Source organism: Dreissena polymorpha, chromosome 4, assembly GCF_020536995.1.
Source record: "Dreissena polymorpha isolate Duluth1 chromosome 4, UMN_Dpol_1.0, whole genome shotgun sequence".
Classification (NCBI taxonomy): domain Eukaryota; kingdom Metazoa; phylum Mollusca; class Bivalvia; order Myida; family Dreissenidae; genus Dreissena; species Dreissena polymorpha.
Window position 1 is genome coordinate 141,831,082 of NC_068358.1, and position 24,394 is coordinate 141,855,475.

General features: G+C 35.7%; 1 protein-coding gene across 1 annotated transcript in view; it reads right to left on the bottom strand.

The window, feature by feature from the left end:
- Positions 1 to 499: 499 nt before the first annotated feature.
- The window catches only part of LOC127878849 (uncharacterized), a 45,601-nt gene continuing 21,706 nt past the window's right edge, over positions 500 to 24,394 (bottom strand). The window contains exons 4-11 of the mRNA XM_052425373.1: positions 21,784 to 21,900; positions 9,391 to 9,528; positions 7,515 to 7,751; positions 6,873 to 6,923; positions 6,621 to 6,695; positions 4,394 to 4,433; positions 984 to 1,046; positions 500 to 576 (exon numbers count right to left, since the gene is read on the bottom strand). Of these exons, the coding sequence (XP_052281333.1) occupies positions 500 to 576; positions 984 to 1,046; positions 4,394 to 4,433; positions 6,621 to 6,695; positions 6,873 to 6,923; positions 7,515 to 7,751; positions 9,391 to 9,528; positions 21,784 to 21,900 (798 nt within the window). The remainder of the gene's footprint in view (positions 577 to 983; positions 1,047 to 4,393; positions 4,434 to 6,620; positions 6,696 to 6,872; positions 6,924 to 7,514; positions 7,752 to 9,390; positions 9,529 to 21,783; positions 21,901 to 24,394) is intronic.

Consider the following 24,394-nt stretch of genomic DNA (forward strand, 5'->3'; position numbering starts at 1 on the left):
AGGTGTGCCATAAGCTGTTGAATTTATATGCAAACAAATATATTGGTTAGATTTGCATCTATTTAAATTTAAAGTGAATACTCCAAATATTTATTTTTGTACATAACACTCTGACTTTTATTTAAACATATTTATTTTTTAAATTTATAATTATATAATTGAGACCGTTTACTGTTATATACATTGCAATATCAGGGCTCATTCTGTTTTTTAGACAGCTCATACCAATTTTTAACTGTATTATCTACATGAAATACTTAGAGTGTTGTTGTTTTTATAATAATCAGCATAACAAGATATGTCCATAAGGCACAGATGCCCCCTCATTAAACTTTTGTCTCCAAACTCCTGATACATAATAAAACTCAATCTTTATCTGAAAATCCTACAGGCAGACTCATTAATAAGGACGTGTCTGAAAGTGTTGAGGGAAAAAAACTGGATAAGTATTCTGTTAAAGAAAAATGTTTAGTCCAACTCCCGATACCTTGTCAAAAATCTATGGACTAGAACGAAACTCAAACTTGATCAGTAAGTAATGGAAAAAGAGCCACACACCAAAAATCGGCTTAATATCTGCAAGCATAAAACAAAAAAGTCTGAAAATCTGTTACAGTAGAGCCCTAACTTCCCCAAAATTGAATTGACTGCTACAAAACTTAAACTTGATCTGTAACTCATGCAGGTAGATTCACATAGCAAAATGGGACTGCACTGCGGACAATAGACTGAATTAATTCCCATCATTCTGTTGTCAAATTCAATATGCTCTGGGAAAACCGACTTGATGCATTAACGTCTTATCAGGGAAGACACTTTCTGCTTCATCAGAATTTTTTTTGAAGGGAGTCTCTTCTAAAAGCAAATCCAGTCAAGGCAGAAAATGTTGTCCCATATTAGCCTGTATGAACTGCATAGGCCAATCCGCCCCATGTTCCAAAAGCGAGGCTTAATTATATTAATCAATACCAAACACCCCTTACCTTGTTCATCAACATAGTCTGGTGGGCACTGTACAACCTCATCTTCACGGTCTGCGGTATCATCTGGTGTTGAACAAGAAATTATAATGATAAATACCATATCACATATTTAAAAGGGGAATCTCTCATATCATATTGAACAAGGGCTGTTTGTAAAACATGCATGCCCCCCATATGGGCTGTCAGTTGTAGTGGCAGCCATTGTGTGAATATGTTTTTTGTCACTGTGACCTTGCCCTTTGACCTAGAGACCAGAAAATCAATAGGGGTCATCTGCAAGTCATGATAAATGTACCTATGAAGTTTCATGATCCTAGGCCTAAGCATTCTTGAGTAATCACCCGGAACCATTTTACTGTTTCGAGTCACTGTGACCTTGACCTTTGACCTAGTAACCTGAAAATCAATAGGGGTCATCTGCCAGTCATGATCAATGTACCAATGAAGTTTCATGATTCTAGGCAGGGTTGTTTTTTTTGCCCAATTTTATAGCCGAAATTCGGCTATATTCTCAATCGCAAAAAGTATACTTTTGTCTTAACCAAATTATCAATTTTCTAAGTATAAAAAGGGCACATAATTCTGTCAAAATGCACGCCAGAGTTATCTAACTTTGCCTGCCCAGTCCCCTCATGATAGTAAGTCAACCAAGTTTGAATGCAATAGCTTTGATACTTTATGAGAAAGGTGGACCTAAACACAAAACTTAACCGGACGCCGATGCCAAGGTGATGACAATAGCTCATAACTTTTTTTCAAATGACCTTGACCTTTGACCTAGTGTCCTGAAAATCAATAGGGATCATCTGCGAGTCATGATCAATGTACCTATGAAGTTTCATGATCCTAGGCATAAGCGTTCTTGAGTTATCATCCGGAAACCATTTTACTATTTCGGGTCAACATGACCTTAACCTTTTACCTAGTGACCTGAAAATCAATAGGGGTCATCTGCGAGTCATAATCAATGTACCTATGAAGTTTCATGATCCTAGGCATAAGCGTTCTTGAGGTATCATCCGGAAACCATTTTACTATTTTGGGTCAACGTGACCTTGACCTTTGACCTAGTGACCTGAAAATCAATAGGGGTCATCTGCGAATCATGATCAATGTACCTATGAAGATTCATGATCCTAGGAATAAGCGTTCTTCAGATATCATCCGGAAACCATTTTACTATTTCGGGTCACCGTGAACTTGACCTTTGACCTAGTGACCTCAAAATCGAAAGGGGTTATCTGCGAGTCATGATCAATGTACCTATGAAGTTTCATGATCCTAGGCATAGCGTTCTTGAGTTATCATCCGGAAACCATTTTACTATTTCGGGTCATCATGACCTTGACCTTTGACCTAGTTACCTCAAAATTAATAGGGTTCATCTGCGAGTCATGATCAATGTACCTATGAAGTTTCATGATCGTAGCCATTAGCGTTCTTGAGTTATCATCCGGAAACCATTTTACTTCTTCAGGTCACCGTGACCTTGACCTTTGATATAGTGACCTGAAAATCAACAGGGGTCAACTGCGAGTCATGATCAATCTACCTATCAATTTTCATGCTCCTAGGCATAAGCGTTCTTGAGTTATCATTAGGAAACCATTTTACTAATTCAGGTCACCGTGACCTTGACCTTTGACCTAGTGACCTGAAAATCAATAGGGGTCATCTGCGAGTCATGATCAATGTACCTATGAAGTTTCATCATCCTAGGCATAAGCTTTCTAGAGTTATGATCCGGAAACCATTTTACTATTTCGGGTCACTGTGACCTTGACCTTTGACCTAGTGACCTGAAAATCAATAGGGGTCACCTGCAAGTCATGATCAATCTACCTATCAAGTTTCAAGATCCCAGGCCAAAGCATTCTTGAGTTATCATTCGGAAACCATTTTACTCTTTCGGGTCACTGTGACCTTGACCTTTGACCTAGTGACCTCAAAATCAATAGGGGTCATCTGCAAATCATGATCAATGTTCCTATTAAGTTTCATGATCCTAGGCCCAAGCGTTCTTGAGTTATCATCTGGAAACCACCTGGTGGACGGACCGACAGACCGACCGACCGACCGACATGTGCAAAGCCATATACCCCCTCTTCTTCGAAGGGGGGCATAAAAACAAAATATTAATGTACAGTATCAATAAAGCAGGTGAGGATTTTAAATAATTATATAGGGATAATACACATTTTCGAGGGCATGATCAACTGTGGGCGCTCGAAAAATCAGTTCCTGCCCGAGTAGGCATACCAAAATGTATTAAAATAATATTGTCTTGTTAAATCGACATCGACAAAATAATTTGATTATTTCATATGACGTCATACAGTTCAAGGTTGTGTTTTACATATGCCTCCCTCGGTCATCATCAGAAATTTCAGACGGGGCTTTACCTTCGGATAGGTTTTCGATTTAAAATGTGATTTAAAACGTGTTTAAACAGTGGATTAATGCAAGTTTGAAATTCAGCCGCGCAAAGTAAGAAATGAGGAACTATTTTTGAATTTACTGGTCATGACGGATAAATATCATCAGAATAAGTCATTGTTTTCATAGATGATTCTTTCGTACAGGTCTATTTTATTTTGTTCCAACTAAATTTTCTAAAAATTAATACTGACAACATATTGTCACTAATGTATTTTAAGCATACAGCAGGAACGTATAAGGTACATACAAACTTACACGTTTAAAAGTGTTGAGTAAATAACCTTAACTTCATTATCGTTGCCAATAAAATAAAGCTGTTGTCAAGAGAGTGCAGATGGTATAATTTGAAAAGTGGATTGAAATATTCATTGCCTTTATCCCTGCATGCATGAAAAAACTGGTGCTTATTTAGTTCCCCATTTATGCTTGGAAAGTCGTCGAAGGCTGGAGTTATTAACAAAGTTCAGCCATTACTAAGGGAAGTAACTGCGCTTGGACCAGTCTATGGATATGAAAAAGACATAACAGGGCTTGAACAGCACGAGAATTGCCTTGTTAATACACGATTTCTCATGTTCAAGCCCTCCTTTTGCCAAGTTTCTGCATCCCGCCAGAGGGCATTATAGATAGAGTTTATGCAATAATGTAGAATTAATATTTCTTAATCTGGAAGCATGTAATTTTACATGTGTGCCTTGTTTGGGAAATAGGGGCTTATGCATGTGTGTAAAGTGATTTCCCAGATAGGAATGTGCATTCCCCACAGGCTAATCAGAACCAACACTATCACTTAACTTTCCTCTTTATTTTTCATCTTAAAAGCACAAGTCTAGTTTGACAGTGTCCTCCCTGATTAGTCTGTTCAAACTGCACAGGCTAATCTGGGATGACACTTTACACATGCATTAAACCCCATTTTCTCAGAGCATGGCTCATATTTGTTTATGCAGATTTTACAGCAAAAAACCTACCTATGTAATGTTGTTGAATCACAGTACCATCAGTGTTAACCTAAATACAACAAAAAAACATATTCACACTTTTTTATCACAAGATTAATCACACAAATAGCTCCGATCACAACTTTTTTGTTATGAAACATGCAATAAACACACTCCTATAAAATGCTAAACATTACAAATTTAAAGTAAATTCTTGTGATCAGTGCCCTTATCAATCATACAAACATTCAAATGTGTGGACAATATATTTAGTTTATTTTTTGAGATACTTAGCTTAAGTGGTCCCTGACTTTGGTTTTCATGGTTTTGGAAAGAGAAAAGTGCTTGAGTTCTTAAGTCTTACATAAAATACGACCAGGTGGTGACTGCTTTCTCCATTAATCACTAACACAGATTATCACTTCATCTCAAATGTTATATATCCACATGTTGATATAAATAAGGGATCCCCAATTATTCAGAGTTCTAACAAGAGAATCAAGACTATAAGTGAAACTGATGGATTCTCCCATATGCTGCAATCTGTCAATCAGAAATGTGTTGTAACAAATTACAATTCAAGGGGCATTTACTCCCTTCAAAATCACTGAAGCAGCAGCCATTTTTCAGCCCAATCTAGAAAAGTACCAGTACTAGCCCAGTTGGGAAAATACGCGCAATAAAAACTGAGATTATGAAAATTCATGTCGCGAAATCTTCTACTTGAGAAACTTTATTTTTACTTTTTGCAAACAAATACTTTAAAATTGAGAAAAAGTGTTGTTATTATGGCAATATTAAATTTACCTCAGGTTCAGCTGATAGAGCTGCATAGACAAATTAATGAAATGTTGCAATTTATTTACAAACAAGGGCTGTTTGTAAAACATACATGCCCCCCCCTAAGGGCTGTCAGTTGTAGTGGCAGCAATTGTGTGAATACGTTTTTTGTCACTGTGACCTTGACCTTTGACCTAGTGACATGAACATCAATAGGGGTTATCTGCTAGTCATGATAAATGTACCTATGAAGTTTCATGATCCTAGGCCTAATTATTCTTGAGTAATCATCAGGAAACCATTTTACTGTTTCGAGTCAATGTGACCTTGACCTTTGACCTAGTGACCTGAAAATTTATAGGGGTCATCTGCCAGTCATGATCAATGTACCTACGAAGTTTCATGATCCTAGGCGTAAGAATTCTTGAGTTATCACCCGGAAACTATTTTACTGTTTCTAGTCACTGTGAGATTGACCTTTGACCTAGTGACCTGAAAATCAATAGGGGTCATCTGCCAGTCATGATCAATGTTCCTATGAAGTTTCATGATCCTAGGCGTAAGCATTCTTAAGTTATCATTCGGAAACCATTTTACTATTTCAAGTCACTGTGACCTTGACCTTTGACCTAGTGACCTGAAAATCTATAGGGGTCATCTGCCAGTCATGATCAATGTTCCTATGAAGTTTCATGATCCTAGGCCTAAGCGTTCTTGAGTTATCATCTGGAAACCATCTGGTGGACGGACCGACGGACGGACGGACAAACCGACAGACCAACATGAGCAAAACAATATACCCCCTATTCTTCGAAGGGGGGCATACAAATATAAAATATTTGTGTGAGTGTGTGTGGAAATCTTAATTTGGGATTTGTTTGGACGCCAATTGGGAAAAAAGTGACCTGAAAATCTTGAATTGGGATTTTTTTAGACGCCAATTGTGAAAAAAAAATCCCTGATTGGGAAAAATCCTTTTTCCAGTACTTCAGAAAGAAAAACACATGATCCTGGATAGGTCACAGAAACATATAATTCAAAAGAAAATGTCAATTATTGATTGAAGGGCAATAACTCAATAAAGGATTTTACGAGCAGAACAACCTGAAAACATACTTCGTCCACCTTATAGAGATGCTGCTTACAAAATGTAATAAAATTCGACCTATAGGTGCCTGAGATCAAACATTGAAATCAATTATCATTCAAAGAGAAATTATTCCCTTAAAATCTACTGAGCAGAATGAACTGACAAGATGTGCTTAGTCAAACTAAAAGGAAAGTGCATATTTCAATTTCTGTAAAAAAACAACATATTAAAATCAAAGAGCAATAACTCCTAGAAAAGATCAATTGGGAAATATGTATATTGCTGAATGGAAAAATGCCATTAACCAGCACTTAACAGACAGAAGAAATGGCTACAGCTGTATAGAACCTACTAAAATAATTTCCAAAAAAATATGTAGCTATTTACCTTAGGATTACTTTGTGTTGGTGGTCTCACTTTGGTTTGGTGTTTTGTGGAGTGATCCTTTTTCTTTGTTGCATCCTGATAACATAATATGCATGTATTACAATAATGATCAAACCATGAGGCTATAAACAGTCATGGAGTGAGGAAACAGCAATGCTCCAGAAAACAAAATTATTCTTTGCTCACTACCAATAAACTTAGAAAATAAATTGGAAAAAGTATTCAAACCAACCATAGTTTGAAAATATTTACCGTTCTATTTTTGCGTTTGCTACCCTCTTCCCTTTGCCTGCTGCCTTTAACCTGTAAAAAAGAAGATGTTAAGTACATTTTTGTTTCACGGAAAAGAAATAATAACAGCCCTGCCACAATTATTGACATTCCTACATAATATTATGCTAGTGCGTGTTCTAAGAATTTTACCCATCAAGTTTCAAGTGTTGTGAATTGCAACTTGTAAAATCAACGAGACTGATGAAAGTTCTCATGAAGCATTTCATTTATTATTATACCTTTTTGATGTGTTATTATTTAAAACAAAAATAAATAATTCACTTGTTTATGTTAAATAAACAAGGTTTTCGCTCATCGAAGATACTGGCAGATAAAGGCATAAAATCGTTTGTATTGAACTTTATGCATTTTGCAACTTGAATTATGCAGAAACATTAAACTCTAAACAAGAGGGCCATGAGCTCTAGGTCACAAATATACTGACCAAGTTTCATGGAGATTTGACAATAAATGTGGCCTTTAGGGAGTTAACAACGTTAAGACGACGTACGCAATTTCTTGTATTTTAATGTGTATTTGCATCTTTTAAGCACATGCATAAAATCATGATTTCTCAGAGCCAAGCTCATTAGAAGTATCAAAATGTGTCAGCTTTAATACCTTCGCTTTATGCTCGCCATTGGGGAATTTTATACGTAAAGCTTTGTGCATATGGTTCTGTATGATATGGATGGTAGGGTAGAAGCGCCTGTTGGTAGGGAGGATGGCAGGATGGCAGCGCTGCACGTACTGCTCTAGATGCTGCTTCATACTCGGGGAGTCATACACGCCCTCGTCTATAAACTTGACTATAACATCTATCAGCTCCTTGTCTATATGCTGGGTTAATCCAGCCTCCTGTAAAGATGAGTGACATATGAGCTGCGTTCTGGGCAAACTATCTTAATGTATGAGAGTAAAGTGTCATCCCTGAATTGTCAGTGCAGTCCACACAGTGCAGTCCACACAGACAAATCAGGGATGAGGCTTTCCGCATAAAGTCAATTTTTGTATGGAAGATACTTCCATTTAACAAAAACTTCCATAAAAGCAGAAAGTGTTGTCCAAGATAAGCATGTGCAAACTGCACAGGTTAATCAGGGACAACATAAAACACATGCATTAAGTGCCCAGTGTCTACAGATCTGAGCTCAATAACATACCATGCACACCCCACCATACACTGCTTTATAACAGGAAAAACAACCATTCCCATCGCTTTTATCAACGGCACATCTGTGATTGTTTCCTTTTTTATATAGTACCTGTAAAAGGGACAATCCCAATCGAGAAAAAAATACAAAATTCCAAGCAACAGTAAGAAAAATGCCCATAAGTACAGAAAAGTGTGTAAATTTAGTTCCAAAAGCGCATTATCTGCCAGTAAACAAATCAAATTAGCACCGAAACTCAACATTTCAACCAAATGCAGGTAAAATAATATTCAGATGGGTTTGTGCAATTAAGTAACAAGCAATTAAAAAGACCCATTATTCCCAATTGAGAAACAAGAAACCGTCGGAGACGGGTGATGCTCCCCAAAGTTTTTTTTGTCACAATATTGCACTATATACAAATGTATTCAGATAAAAGGAAACGTCTTGAGGGCACAGTATAGTTGGGAGGACAATAATTTTTTTATAGAAAATTTCAAAGGGCCATAACTCTGTGAAAAATCATCCGACCAGAACCAGCTGATAATATGCACATCTCCTCTTGATAGTGAAGCTTCCCATAAATTTTCATTAAATTCCAGTCATTAGTTGCTGAGAAATAGCCCGGACAAGAATTGTACTATATGAACAGTTAATGGAGAATTTCAAAGGGCCATAACTCTGTGAAAAATCATCCGACCAGAACCTGCTGATAATATGCACATCTCCTCTTGATAGTGAAGCTTCCCATAAAGTTTAATTGAATTCCGGTCACTAGTTGCTGAGAAATCGCCTGGACAAAAATTGCACTATATGAACATTTAATGGAAAATTTCAAAGGGCCATAACTCTGTGAAAAATCATCCTACCAGAACCCACTGATAATATGCACATCTCCTCTTGGTAGTGAAGCTTCCCATAAAGTTTCAATGAATTCCGGTCATTAGTTGCTGAGAAATAGCCCGGACAAAAATTGTGCACAGACGGACGGACGCACGGACAGACGGACAGACGAAGCGGCAACTATATGCTCCCCCCAAAATAAATTTTGGAGGAGCATAAAAATATTCCTCCGAAAACAGCCGGGCTAATAAATATGGGTATTTAGGCACTGCGGTTTCATCGAAGATTTAAGATTTTACAAAACCAAATATCATAAAATGCATAAACACATTTATCCCTAGGGAAGTGCTAAGAATTTGAGAAATCTGGGTAGAGATATTCCAGATTATCTTGCATGTGACATGTCTAACCTCTATGACTTGCTGTTGTACACAATATTTGTTAAGTTTTTAAAGTATAAACATACATTGATTATGATGCACATTAAAAGTAATACAAACCTCGCCCATTATGTGATTCTCGTGGGTTCCAACATAGGCAACAAGAACACACACTTCTCCTCTCAATAAAGAGACTTCAGATGATTTTAGCCGATCTATGACAGCCAGTCTTTTCCGCCTTGTGTCTGTGCCTTCAAGCTATGTCATAATTATTGTGCAATCAATAAAGGAAATACGAAATTTGAATCATTAACCTCCCTCATAGACACATCTAATTTAAAACACTGACAAAAGTAACTAAACAACCTATTTACAATAATTACTATTTCATATCCTTTGCATTTACTCATTTTAAAGGGGCATCAAGCTAGTCTGGCAATTTTCTTTTCAAAATGAAAATCATTAGGGGTCATCTGCCAGTCATGATCAATGTACCTATGAAGTTTCATGATCCTAGGCGTAAGCATTCTTGCAAAACAATATACCCCCTCTTCTTCGAAGGGGGGGCATAATAATGTTTACATTAACAAAAAAATATCAAAACTAGAGCTTTGTCACAGACGTAAAGTATACCCCCACATGATGCATTGACACAGACTATTTTGCATGCTGTCTTCACAAAACAAGAGAATCTAATGTATGGCAATTTTTAAGAATTATTATGCCATTATCATTTATGGCCATTTTTTACCTTTGCACTCAAAGTGTGACCTTGACCATGGAGATATTGACATAATTCTTTCGTGTGACATACCATCCAATGATGGTGAACAAATTATTTTAAAATCTCACAATGAACCAAATAGTTACGGCCTGGACATGCTCATTTATGGCAATTTTTGGCCTTTGAACTCAGTGTGATCTTGATTGGTCAATAAATGATTTACAAATCTCACAATGAACGATATAGTTATGGCCTCGACATGCTCATTTATGGCCATTTTTGACCTTTGAACTCAGTGTGACCTTGGTCTTGGAGATATCAACGTTATTCTTCCCCACGACACACCGTCCAATGATGATGAACAAATGTGCCAAATGATTTGAAAATTCCACAATGAACGACATAGTTATGGCCCAGACAAGCTCATTTATGGCCATTTTTGACCTTTGAACTCAAAGTGTGACCTTGACCTTTGAGATATTGACGTAATTCTTTCGCGCGACACACGGTTTAATGATGGTGAACAAATGTGCCAAATGAATTTAAAATCTCACCATGAACGACATAGTTATTGCCCGGACAAGCTCATGTATTGCCATTTTTGACCTTTGAATTCAAAGTGTGACCTTGACCTTGGAGATATCGACATAATTCTTTCGAGCAACACACCGTCCAATTATGCAAAATGATTTTAAAATCTCACAATAAATGACAAAGTTATGGCCCGGACAAGCTCATTTATGGCCATTTTTTACCTTTGAACTCAAAGTGTGACCTTGACCTTTGACATATCGATGTAATTATTTCGCGCGACAAACCGTCCAATGATGGTGAACAAATGCTCCAAATGATTTTGAAATCTCACAATGAACAACACAGTTATTGCCTGGACAAGATTTCGGGACAGACCTACAGACAGACCGACAAAGTGACTCCTATATAGCCCCAATTACCAATGGTAATGGGGGTATAATGATTTATTAGTACACAGACCTTGATATCAAAAATCTTCTGTAAATTATGCATTATATCAAATGCAAAAAATTGTCCCTGAAATCCTTTTTGCAGGCACGGGAAAAACTTTATAGTAGAAAAATATTTATGAATGAATTGTATGTATCGCGTTATTGTCACTGTCAATATTCTGTACTTAAGCGCAGAACATAATCATTGAAGCTTAAGGCGTGAGTTCCAACCCTATTGGAATAATACTATTTAGACTTTTGACTATTTCTTCTTGAAGATTTCATCAATTTAGTATTGTACCTCACACTTTTTATGTCAATACAATTTGGACTGTTATGTTGAATAATTGTCTTATATAGAGAAAACAATCAATATGCCTTTAAACACATTTAAAACCTCATATAAAAACCTTTCACTGATTGCTGATTATTCTATCCATATTAAGATTTTCATTAAATCTAGAATCGATTGATTGATAAATTTTAAGAAGAGAAAAAATGTACATTGAAAAGATAAAATTATGCTCCTATTGCGAGGCAACATACTGCCAATACATGTAGGAGATAACCGTAAAGTTAACTACATTTGAATATATACCTTGGGCATTTTTTAAGAAAACAAGAGGCCAAAAGGGCCCTGGGTCGCTCGCCTGAGATCACCTCACCTTCAATGTTAAGTTACAGTCGCACTGAAGGCACTTTGTACCTATAACTTTGTTTACTATAAACACATTAAAACAAGCAAAATCGTTGAAATGATATCCCCTGCGGAATATACACTACGTCTAGCGCGATTTCTGCCATCCACAACGCATCATCCTGATTCAGCCCAGAGTGGACTATTACTATCTCACCACGATACACCATTGAACACGATGATTTCGCTGTGGCGAATTGCAGTGTCAGTCTCGGCGTTATCGGGAAATTGATCTCACGGTGGACCAAAGGGATCGCGGAGGACCTGCACGGTCTAGGTGGTTCGCGGTGAAATACATGTGCAACAACAACATTATACAAATGTACGGTCTGCAATATCAAAATGTACATGTTCATTCACATTGCAGATCGTATAATGTTGTTATTTTTTAAACTTTGTATGTACATGTATTACATGCACTTCATAATAAAATCACCGAATGTTCAACTGTTTTCTCTCCTGTTTGCCCTCTTTATAGAATCATTGACATGTCTCAAGCGTGAGTATTGTTTGTGTTTTATGCTTCAGGTTTTGTTTCAATTGTTTCTGCATGAAGTTTCCCTTGTTGTTCTTAATTAAAGATTTGTTTTTTGTTAACCTCTGAAAACGCTTGCTCGTTTGTGTACATATATAGCTCACCAACAATTACATACAAACATGTTACATGTACATTTAATTTGATATCAGACTATTTTTGCGATTTCCTTTTTCTTTTGTTACATGTATTGGATCAAATAAATGTACATGTACAAATGCGAGACATCCACAGTAAGTATTAAATTCCGCAACATTTTAATATCATAGTCATGCGAAAAGATCAGTTGTCATGTTGGTAAGTGACTATTTGTATACCTGTTCTTTGTTCAATAACAAGTGCACTTTGAAACATACACTGTATGTAAAATAACATGAAAAAAAAAATCGTAATATTATGGTAAATATTGATTTAATTATTGTGTTATAATAATGTTGTGCATTGAGCAAATACAATGTATATCAAATTTATAAAGTATCGATAAGAAGTGTTGTTAAGAAATCGCGGTGAATTTAACGAGTCATAATTTCACATTCAGCTTTTTTAAAACTGTTTTACTCTTTTATTTCAGATACGACCAAGAATATGGTTTTTAGAGAGAAAAAAAGAAAATAGTAACAACGCTGACGAGTTTTTTATTATTAATATTACAAACATGCATTTAAATACTGATTATGTCATAAATATGATTTTGTTATACATGCATATGTATGTCTATTTATTGTACATGTGCTGTATTACAATACGAATACATTTTAAACGCTTGTTTTCTTACGAAATAATGATGGAGAATGTGATGTCTACATCCATTTACTATATCGAATAAAATGGAGAATTTGATGTCTACATGAAGTTACTATATCGAATAAAATGGAGAATTTGTTGTTTACATCCATACCTTTTTTAAATATGTACATTTGTGTATCGAAATAAACTTGTTATTGAACAAAACAGATCATAGTCACTTGATAACATAACAACTAATCTTTTTGAATGCTTATGTTCTTAAAATATCACTGAATTGAATACTTACTGCCGATGTTTCGAATTTATATTCGAATCAATACATGTAACAATATAAACAGGAGGAAGTCACTAAAATAGTCAGAATCAAATTACTCGTAAAATGTTGATATGTAATTATTGGCAAGCTATACGTACACAAACGAGAAAGCATTTCCGAAATTTTAACAAAAACAAACAATTCTTTAAATAAACAACAAGTAATTCTTCACGCGGAAACTGTAGAAACAAAACATAAAGTACATCATGCTCGATGTACAACATGTCAAATGATTCTGGAACGAGGGTAAACAATAGAAAATTGACGATTGTAAACAATCAAGTTACAATGTATACAAATGTACATAAAAATGTAACAAAACATTCTAGAACTTTGCCAAAAATTATACGGTCTGCAATATCGAAATATACATGTTCATTCACATTAACCTGTATTTCACCGTGAACCACCGAGGCCGCGGTGGTCAACCGCGATCACGGTGGTCCACTGCGATCATGGTGGTCCACCGTGAGATCGATTTCCCAATAACGCGCGCAGTGTTCAGCCACTGTCGACGCGATCTATCATGATGGAAACACCTTCAGATCGTGGTGATTTTCCACGCTCACGAAAAATTGTCCACGGTGGGAGTGTGGTGGATGGCAGAAATCGCGCTAGATGTAGTGTAGAAAAAACTTAAGTTTCAATCATTTAAAGGATACAACTACGAACTTTCCAAATAATCCTGACAAATGTTATGCAAGAACCTTCAAAGTATGATAATACCGATTTAATTTTAATTTCATTAAATTCCATACAACCGCAAAGACAGAGAAATATCTCGATTTCAATCAATTAAGGGGCCATAACTCTTGATCTGAACCGAAAAAAAATCCAAGCGTGCCAGCACAATATAAAACTTATAATACATAACATTAATTTTAAATTTCAATACATTTCATACAATAGTCATTGAGAAACAGTTCATGGCAAAACAAGAGCACGGCATAACAGACGCTAAAGATCGGCTGCAGGTGCAGTTTTGAACAAGAGCTATCAGAAGACAGCGCGCTCGACTTTCCGAGTGCTTGACAGTATAATGTAAGCCATCATGATAAGATTGTTGTTATTCAATAAGGTCAAGGTAATATAGTCATATTCTAACTGGAAGAGGACCATTATTGAAACATATTGATCGCTTATGTTTTAAAGACGTTTTACTGTATAGACGATTCTGAATTCAGGTATATTTTCCACAATCTATTGAACATTTGTAAAGACATAAAACAAACTAATAAGATTATATTTCAAGTTTGATAGCAATAGCTTGAGTGGGATGGTTGGCCAATCTTTCAAAAATAACATAATACAAATAGATATTGCTTGTTGTTTTTTACTATGTTAAAAAAAATTTGTTTGTGAGGGGGAGAGGTGGAATAATTTGGGAGTGTGGTCATTTATTAGATATATTTAAAAAAGATGAAAAAAGGGGTATTTTGTTTTTAATTTTATTTTTTTTTTTTTTTTGGGGGGATTCTGGGGAGGGGCGTGGCGGATGGTTTGGGTGGAGTCCATTGTGGAATGTCAGGTAAGTGTTGCTTTGTCAAAGTATGAATCAAATCTGATCCTGAATAAAGAAGTTAAGGCAATGTAAGCAAAATTTATTTATTTGACCTAGAGATTAAAGGTCATTCAAAGATCATGGTCAAATTCAACTTGCCAATTACAGTACCCTCATGATAGTAAGAAAGTATTGAAGTTTGAAAACAATAGCCTTGATATTTTAGAAGTAAAGTGCATCTAAACACAAAATTCAACAAAAAAATCAGAGTAACTGAGTCAAAAAAGGACCATAATTCCGTCAAAATGCCAACCAGAGTTATGCTACTTGTCCTGTACAGTCCCCTTATGATAGTTAGCGAGTGTTCCAAGTCTGAAAGCAATAGCTATGATGCTTTAGGAGTAAAATGGACCAAAACACAAAACTTAACCAAACATTTAACTTTCTAAGTAAACAAGAGCTGTCAGAGGACAGCACGCTCGACTATTGGAGTGCTTGACAGTATAACGTAAGCCATCATGGGAAAAGTGTTCAAATTATTCAATAAGGTCAACGTAATAGTTCAGGTATATTTTCCACAACCTTTTGAACATTTGTAAAGACATTAAACAAACTAATAAGAATTTAAGTTTTATAGCAATAGCTTGGGTGGGAAGTTTGGAGGGTCCTTCAAAAATAAAGTAAATAACTATTGTTTTTGTATTTTTAACCATGTTTCAAAGAAAACAATATTCTTTTTGGGTTGGGTAGGGGGGGGGGGGGTTGAGAGGGGGGTATAATGTGGGGTGGGATTATTTATTTAGACTATCTTTTAATAATAAAAAAAGGCAAACAAAAAATTGTGGGGGGGGGGGGGTAGGGTGGGTTGAGAGGGGTGTACAATGTGGGGTGTGGTCATTTATAAGACGATCTTTGAAAAAAAATAAAAAAAGGAAAAAACTAATTATTTTTTTATTTGGGGGGGGGAGGGATTCTGGGTTGGGGCGTGGGGGTATTGTTTGGGTGGAATACATAGTAGTATTCAGGTAAGTGTTGTTTTGTCAAAGTATTAATAAAATCTGAACAAATAAAGAAGTTATGGATATTTAACTAACATTTATTCTTTTGACCTTGAGATTCAAGGTCATTCAAAGGTCAAGGCCAAATTGAACTTGTCAGGTACAGTTCCCTCATGATAGTAAGAAAATATTTGAAGTTTGAAAGCAATAGCTTTGATACTTTAGAAGTCAAGTGGATCTAAACATAAAATCTAACATAATATTCAGTTACTAAGACGAAAAAGGGCCATAATTCTTACAAAGTCCTTGATACAGTTGTCTGCTCTTGTTTATAGATTGGGGTCATGTTGGTAAAGAAGTTTTCAAAATATGAAAGCAATATGTCAAGGGACATTGACAATATTTGAGGTGGTACGCAAACTTTAACATAGATTTATCAATAATATGCATATTCTAAATAGAAGAAATGCCATAATTTTTACAAAATGCTTGACACAGCTGTCTGCTATTGTTTATAGATTGGGGTCATGTTGGTTAAGAAGTTTGCAAAATATGAAAGCAATATGTCAACGGACATTGAAAATATTTGAGGTGGTACGCAAACTTTAACATCGATTTATCAATAATATGCATATTCTAAGTGAAAAAAGGGTCATAATTCTTACAAAATACTTGATACAGTTGTCTGCTCTGGTTTATAGGTTGGGGTCATGTTGGTTAAGAAGTATGCAAAATATTAAAGCAATATGTCAAGGAACATAGGAAATATTTGGGGTGGTACGAAAACTTTAACATTTGCACACTCACGCCGAAGCAGGGGTGAGTAGGATAGCTCCACTATATATATTTCATATATAATAGTCGAGCTAAAAAGGGGGCCATACTTCTGTCAAAATGCCAGTCAGAGTTACATTACTTTGCCTGCACAGTCCCCTTATGATAGTTAGTAAGTGTTGCAAGTATGAAAGCAATTAGCTTTAATACTTAAAGGCTCTATAAAGTTGAAGATCCGTAATTATTTACCGATTTTTAATTATTTTTTCCGTATTTTATATATAAAGGTTATCAAAAAACAATATGTATATGCTATTGGACATTACCATAAAAATATGAGCAATACAACTTGTTTTGAGCTCAAAATACGGTGTCCTCCAAGTCAATCGTGTTTACAAACAATCAGTTTATTTACATCGCTGTTTACTCGGGAAAGTGAAAGTGAAAGTGCCTCAGGTCACCAAAAATATATCGTTGATTTTCAATGTTTTCCGGTATCACTCACAAAGTATATCTCTTCTAATAATGGTCAAAACGTTTGTAGTGATCTAATTAGTTACTTTTTGCTGGTAAAATGTTGTATTAAATAGAATTAAAAGTGAATGTTGTTTTGGCTATTTTTAGCATAAGTCACTGCTTTGGGGCTACACATCACGTTAGTTGCAAAGTTGTAAACATTTCTTCCAATAATGAAACGGGAATATCTTCAATACTTCTTAACAACGTTGCACCTCAGCTGTATTATTAGCATTTTTTATGAAAGAGTAACTGAAATCCGGTAAAAATTTGGCAAGTTTATATGCATAATAATTGGATTTGTCACCTTTATAGGGCCTTTAAGGAATAAAGTGGACCTAAACACAAAACTTGACCAAATTTTCAATTTTCTAAGTATAAAAAGGGGCATAACTCTAAAACAAATGCTGACAGAGTTATGCACCTTAACCTACACAATTGTCTTGTTGCCATTAAGGATTATTCAAAGTTTGAGTTTATTATCTTTGAAAGTCTTAAAGTTATTTGACTTTTTAAAAAACTTTAACCAACGGCGACTGCGACGCCGGGGCGAGTAGTATAGCTCTCATTTTTCTTCGAAAAGTGGAGTTAATAAATGAAAGCTTGTCAGAATTTTTTTGTATAGGTCACAGTGACCTTGACCTTTGACCTAGTGACCCAAAAATGGGTGTGGCGTGTAGAACTCATCAAGGTGCATCTACATATGAAGTTTCAAAGTTTAAGGTGGAAGCACTTTGATTTTAGAGCCAATATTAATGTTTTAGCATGACGCCAGCGGACAGCAAACGATACGATGAGCTGGCTATGACAATACCTAGGGTTTTCTCAGAAAACAGCTGAGCTAAAAAATCAATGAAGGGGCATAACTCTTGAGATACTAAGCCAATCTCAAAATTGGAAATGGCGCGGCCGCAGCCAACGCGTATCCCAGGGATCAGATCAAAATTCCAAATAGTGCACTGTCGCAAATATGCTCACGTGTTTAAGTTTCAAGGTTCTAGTGCTAATAGTGTAGGAGGAAAAAGTGGCCAGGACGGATGGATGGACAGAAAGATGGTGGAGATAACCACATAATCATCATCATTATCCCCTACCCTCCAAATTGGAGCGGGGGGATAAAAAAACTTATGCATGCACCACTGCTGTATGATGATACACTTTTATTTTTAGTTTCATAAAATTCAATGCAATTGTTAAAAGCTTAAAACTGACAAATTTACTAAAAATTGAATTTATTTCGAGGGCATAACTCAGGAATTACCAAGGATGTTCAAACAGAATTAATGCGTACAGCACCGTACTTAGATTCATTAACTTCCTTGAAACAGTACCTGCTCCAGACTGAAAAAAAATCCTCAATTTAAATCAATAAGTGAGGCATAACTATGGAGTTACAAGGCTGTCGGAACAGAATTTGTGCTTGCATCACCGCAGTTTTATGATAAATATATATTTTCGTTTTGTGAATTACTATGCAATAGTTACTGAGGAACAGCTCCAGATGGAAAAATCCTCAATTTCAATCAATTGAGGGGACAAAACTCTGGAGTTACCAAGGCTATCCAAAAAGAATTTACATGTGCACCATTGCAGTATCCTAATACACATTTATTTTAAGTTTCATGAGATTCCATAGCCCTCAATAGTTTCTGAGAAACAGGTCCGGTTGGAAAAAAGTTGAAAAAGTCACTGATTTCAGTCAAATAAGGGGGCACAATTCCAATGTCACCAGGCCGATCCCAACAAAATTTACAAGTGCACTACCGCAGCATGATGATACACATTTATTTAAGTTTCATGAACATCCATATAGTAGATGCTGAGAAACCGCTCCGGATGGAAAAAAGTTGAAAAAATTCACTAATTTCAGTAAAATAAGGGGCCATAACTACACTGTAAGGAGTAACCAGGCTGATCCCAACAAAATTTACACGTGCACCACCGCAGCTAGTTGCAATAATTCAACTGTATAACCCAATGGGTTGCTGAGAGTTGCAATGTGCTCTCTCTTGTCCATGGGTGCAAAATGTTATCAACAATGCAAGGGTTAAGGAACATTGAAACTGCAAGAACTTATTAAAGTTTACCTGTCTAAACCACAAACTCATCCAAATGGTACCATTAAAGCAAGAAATAATTGCTTTTTATTGACTTAGTTTTTCTTTCGTACACTGTATCTGCCATATTGGAAAATTGACCCAATATTGGTTAGGTCGCAGTACACCAATATTTTGCATGTTGGGTTATGTGATGGAGCCTATTAAAGTCGATAACGATGTGGTATTAGATACAGAATACACTGTTTCAAATTTAAACATGAATATGTCAGCGAGAAAAGTGTGTTGAAACATCGTCGTGTTTTTATAGGTTGCATGCAAAGGATAACATCCGTAGGTTTCCATTCAGGTAAATTTAACATGTTTATGAAGTTTATTCATTATTTTCCTCAATTTGTCTCGAACGACGTCTTTTTAGTGAAGCGCACGGATTCCGTGCGCTGAACTGCACCCATGTTTATGAAGGGGTGCATATGGACTACTAGAGCCGCCATAGCAAAAATTATCAAAGGCTCTGGGAGTCCGTTCATATGGACTACACGGCAGCATGATTAAACACATTTATCGGTGGGGTATAACAATTTGGTTGCCCAGTGCTGTGATTAGGCCAAAATCCATACTCCTTAAAAAAAGCTGAGTATTCTGGGGGCCAGAGTAAACAGAGTGTTAGTTAAAGTTAAATATTTTGTGTTCACTATGACATTTGGTGATATGAATCTTAAAATGGCCATAAAAAACCTCTTATTTACATCAATATAAATAGTGGCTCTAGAGGACCTAAATCCTCAAATCCGGATTTACCATGAACTGTGACACCCCTGAGCTGCCCTCAGGGGGTAGCTAATTTTAAGACAAGGAAAATAAAATGAACAATCTTTATGGAGATCCTCTAGAAGATGTTTCATGCCAAATTTATATGTTATATGCCTTGTGGTTTCAGAAAAGATTTTAGCAAACCTAATATCTATGCTCATGCCCTTATGGTTTCTGAGAAGTTATTATATAAATTTAAGGAAAACACCGGGGCTGGCCTAAGCGTCACTCCTCAGAGAAATTATTTAAACAATCTTTGAAGGGATTCAACAGATGATCAATACCAATGTTAAGAGATGGCCATTCCAATACGAAGGCACGAGATATGCGTCATTATTTTTATTTGCTGACGATTCTCTAAAAATAAATACAATACATTTATAATATATACAGTCAAACATACCAAATTATTAACATAGTATTTAAATAAATAATTCAAACGATTGCACGTATGTAATTATAATGATAATACATACAGAAATACATATACAATATAAGTACCAACAATATATTTACCGATATTAATTCTTCCAAACACAAAATTCCACACTCTTAAAACAATTTAAACTTAACAGATATTTAAGTAGAATAACAATGGATAAATGACGTCGGATGCGTATATATATATTTCGCGCCAACGTATGACGTTGGATGCGTATATATATATTTCGCGCCAACGTTATGATTAAATTTCCCAAACGGCATTAACAGAAACATAAGAGCGTAGGTTCTTATACCAAATATTGAAGTTCTAGGCCTTGCAGTGTCAGAGAAGATTTTTACTATACAAATATAGGGAAGAAACAATAGCCCCATGGGTGGGGCTAATTTTGACCCCAGGGCAATAATTTGAGCAATTAAAGTAAAGACCCACCGAATGATGTTTTATGTCAAATATGTAAGCTCAAGGACATGTGGTTTCAGAGAAGATTTTTGAAGATTTCACTATACACATACAGGGAAAACCCATTGGGCCCCAGGGCTGGACTTATTTTGAACCCAGGTCCATAGTTTGAGCAATCTTTGTAGAGGCCCACACAACAATGATTCATGCTAAATATCTAAGCTCTAGGCCTTGTGGTTAAAGAGAAAGAATTTTGAAGCTTACATTTTTAAAATCTATTTTTAGCCCTGGTGATTTACTGATGCAAAGGACCAGAACGATTTAAACAACTTTGAAAGAGAGTCATTCCAGGGTCATTCCATGTCCAGCAGCTCAGAAGGAGAAGACAGTTGAAGTAAAAAGTTAGCGCACGCATGCACAACCTTGACGGACGACAAACAACACGGTATTCTTGAAGCTCCCCATGAGCTCTATGTGCTCAAGTGAGCTAAAAAAACAAAACCATTTTCTTTAATTTTGTCATGAAAGAATATCAATCGCTATAAATGCCACATAAAGATAACAAGACTATTGTCAAGCAATTTAAGTCCCCTACCAGCTCCACCATTGTCAGAATTTTTGTGTGTTGTTTTTTGCCATAGCAACCAGAACTTTTGACGTAGGAACAAAATGAAATGACGCGCATAATGTCGTTATTGCCATCTATCCATGTTTTAAGTTTCATGAAATAATATTAAGAACTTGTAAAGTTATTCCAGGATCCAGAAAAGTGTGACAGACTGACTGACTGATGGACACACAGAGCGCAAACAACAAGTCCCCTCCGGTGAAACTGGTAGGGGACTAATAAAACAATACAAACCAATATTAACATTGTTTCTGACATGGTTTGTGAACATTAAATCCATTTTTTTTGTTCTGTTTTTAAACATTCTCTTCAAACAACTATTGCCTAAAAAATTTACTCAAAAGTATATTATTGATTTTTTAAATTCTATTTGATTATTTATAATTACATCATCTTACCTTATAGTCTGGGAACCGCAAGATGGTTTTCATTCGAATCTGGCAGTAACAGCCACGTTTCTTTGTGCTTTGAATTATTTTCCTCTTGACGCCAGCATATGTATGTTCGGGATAATTCTTAAATACATGTTATGCACAAAATTGTAGCGGGTAATTGTTCTAGATTACATGTAGAAATACAAGAGCTGTCTCCAAAGGATGACACATGCCCCCGAAGATCCTCTGATAATTGGAAAATGATTTTATGGAAATATTAGGTTAAAACAGGATATTTGTCAGTTATTTATGATATCAGTACTATTACAAATGGGTTATATATTCGGCAAATATTTTACATTTGGCTCATATAAGTGATATTGACATGTGAGCTTCACATATCATCTTTTCTGACATTTGCTCAAGTTATTGAGCAGAAACGAGAAAAAACGCAATTTTTCTATGATTCAAGGGCCGTAACTCAGAAGTGTCTTGGTCAAATTGGCTGATTATCAAACTTGACCTAGATGTTATTGCCTTTCACATATTCATGAAGTATTGTGAAGATACCATGACAATTGCTGGAGTTATTGAGCAAAAACCAGAAAAAACGCAATTGTTCGATGATTCAAAGGTCGTAACTCAGGAGTGTCTGGGTCAATTTGGACGTTTATCAAACTTGGCCTAGATGTTATTGCCTCACACATTTTCATGAAGTGTGGCGAAGGTCCTATGACATTTGCTCTAGTTTGTGAGCGGAAACAAGAAAAAAACCTATTTTGCAATGATTCAAGGGTCGTCACTCAGAAGTGTCTGGGTCAATTTGGCCCCTTATCAAACTTGACCTAGATGTTATTGCCTTACACATTTTCAAGAAGTTTGGCAAAGATCTGATGACAATTGCTTGACCTATTGAGAAGAAACTAATCCGGACGGACTAACTAACTAACGGACAGTGCAATTTTAATATGCCCCCAGAACCGCTGGTTCAGGGGCATAAAAACGAATTAGCCTGCTGTATCTGCCTTAAAACTCATAAGTCGCATCTCCTGATTTTATTTTTTTTATATCGAAGGGGCCTTTTTGGTTAATTGACAAAACTAAAAAAAGTTGTTTCAGATTCGCAAATTTTCATGTATTAAAAGTTATGATCTTTGTAAGGAAACAGTAATACTGAACATTTACCATGCTCTAAAATAGCCATTATATGCATCTTTTGACGATTTAAAAACCTGAAAATTATAAAGCCTTGCAAGGCTAAACGATTGAATAATTTGGAGAGTTCTGTTGTTGTAGTTATATTTTGTGAAACTACGAGGATTGCTTATATTAAGTATAAAATACACTCTTAATTGTATGAGCATGGATGGCCAAGTGGTCTATTAAGTGGTATACTTTTACTCCTGGACTCCAGGGGTCAGTGGTTCAAGCCCTGTTGAGGGTTACTTTTTTTCCTTTTTCTAATTTTATTCTTGATTTTGTACTGGAGCTTTTAAGATCAAATGTTTATATTTATCAATATAAAGCATTTAATGTCAGACAACAGGGGTCGGCCTAGGGTAAAATTTTAGGGAGAAGTGACTTCTCTCTTGACTGGCATTTACGGAGAAGTCAAGAGAAATAAGGAGAAGTCATGTTTTGTTGTTTTATCTTGTATATCTTGTAATTAGTTGCATTATTTTTTACCCCTTTAAATTGCTAAATACAAGATGTGCATTATGAATCCTGCTGATTCAATCCTCTTGATTTTTTATTAAATCAACAATCAAGTATAAAGAAAACAACACAATAAACAACCCTTTTTCAGAATTCAAGTGTGCATGAAAGTGCTAAATATAAATTACATTTACATACACGACCCATTAACCCCAAAATTTAAAACAAGAGGGCCATGATGGCCCTGTATCGCTCCACTGTTTTTTCTTTGCGAAAAAAACGTGCAATGCGCATGGGTTGAAATGTACTCAAGCATGTGACTTTCTCTTTCTATCCCTTGTCCCACTGGGGGTTTAAAGTTGGAAGGGTGAGCATTTTTATATATGGACAAAGTTACTACCGTGTTAACTAAACAGACTTAAAAGCCCGGGAATTGTTGCACAGGTCCTTTGCTTATAACGTAGGTACATTTATCTCTCCAAAAGATATTGTCGTTCTTTCTATTTCACATATTTTTAGAAGCTGAAGATCAAATCTACTTATTTGATTTGAAACAGATTCACAAGATCCATATGTATCAAAATGCCTTAACCCTTTACCAAACGACACATTTTGGACATTCCCAATTTGAAAGAGGTTGCAGACGACAATTAAATTGTAATGGAATCTGAAGGAAATGATCAGGTAGGGAAGAAATTATTGTGATAAAAGCAGAAATTGCTCACCTTGAGCAATTTCTTCTTTTATCACAATTATTTATAAAGTTGTCAGCTACAAACCTGTAAAATCCTGTTAGTGTTTGGTAAAGGGTTAATAATCTCTGGTTCCTTCTTAAGAGCATTTTACACATTTATAACAAATACAATAGTAGCATCTTTCTTTGTAAAGAATCATCTCAAAATATAACAAGGGCTGTTTGTAAAACATGCATGCCCCCCATATGAGCTGTCAGTTGTAGTGGAAGCCATTGTGTGAATAC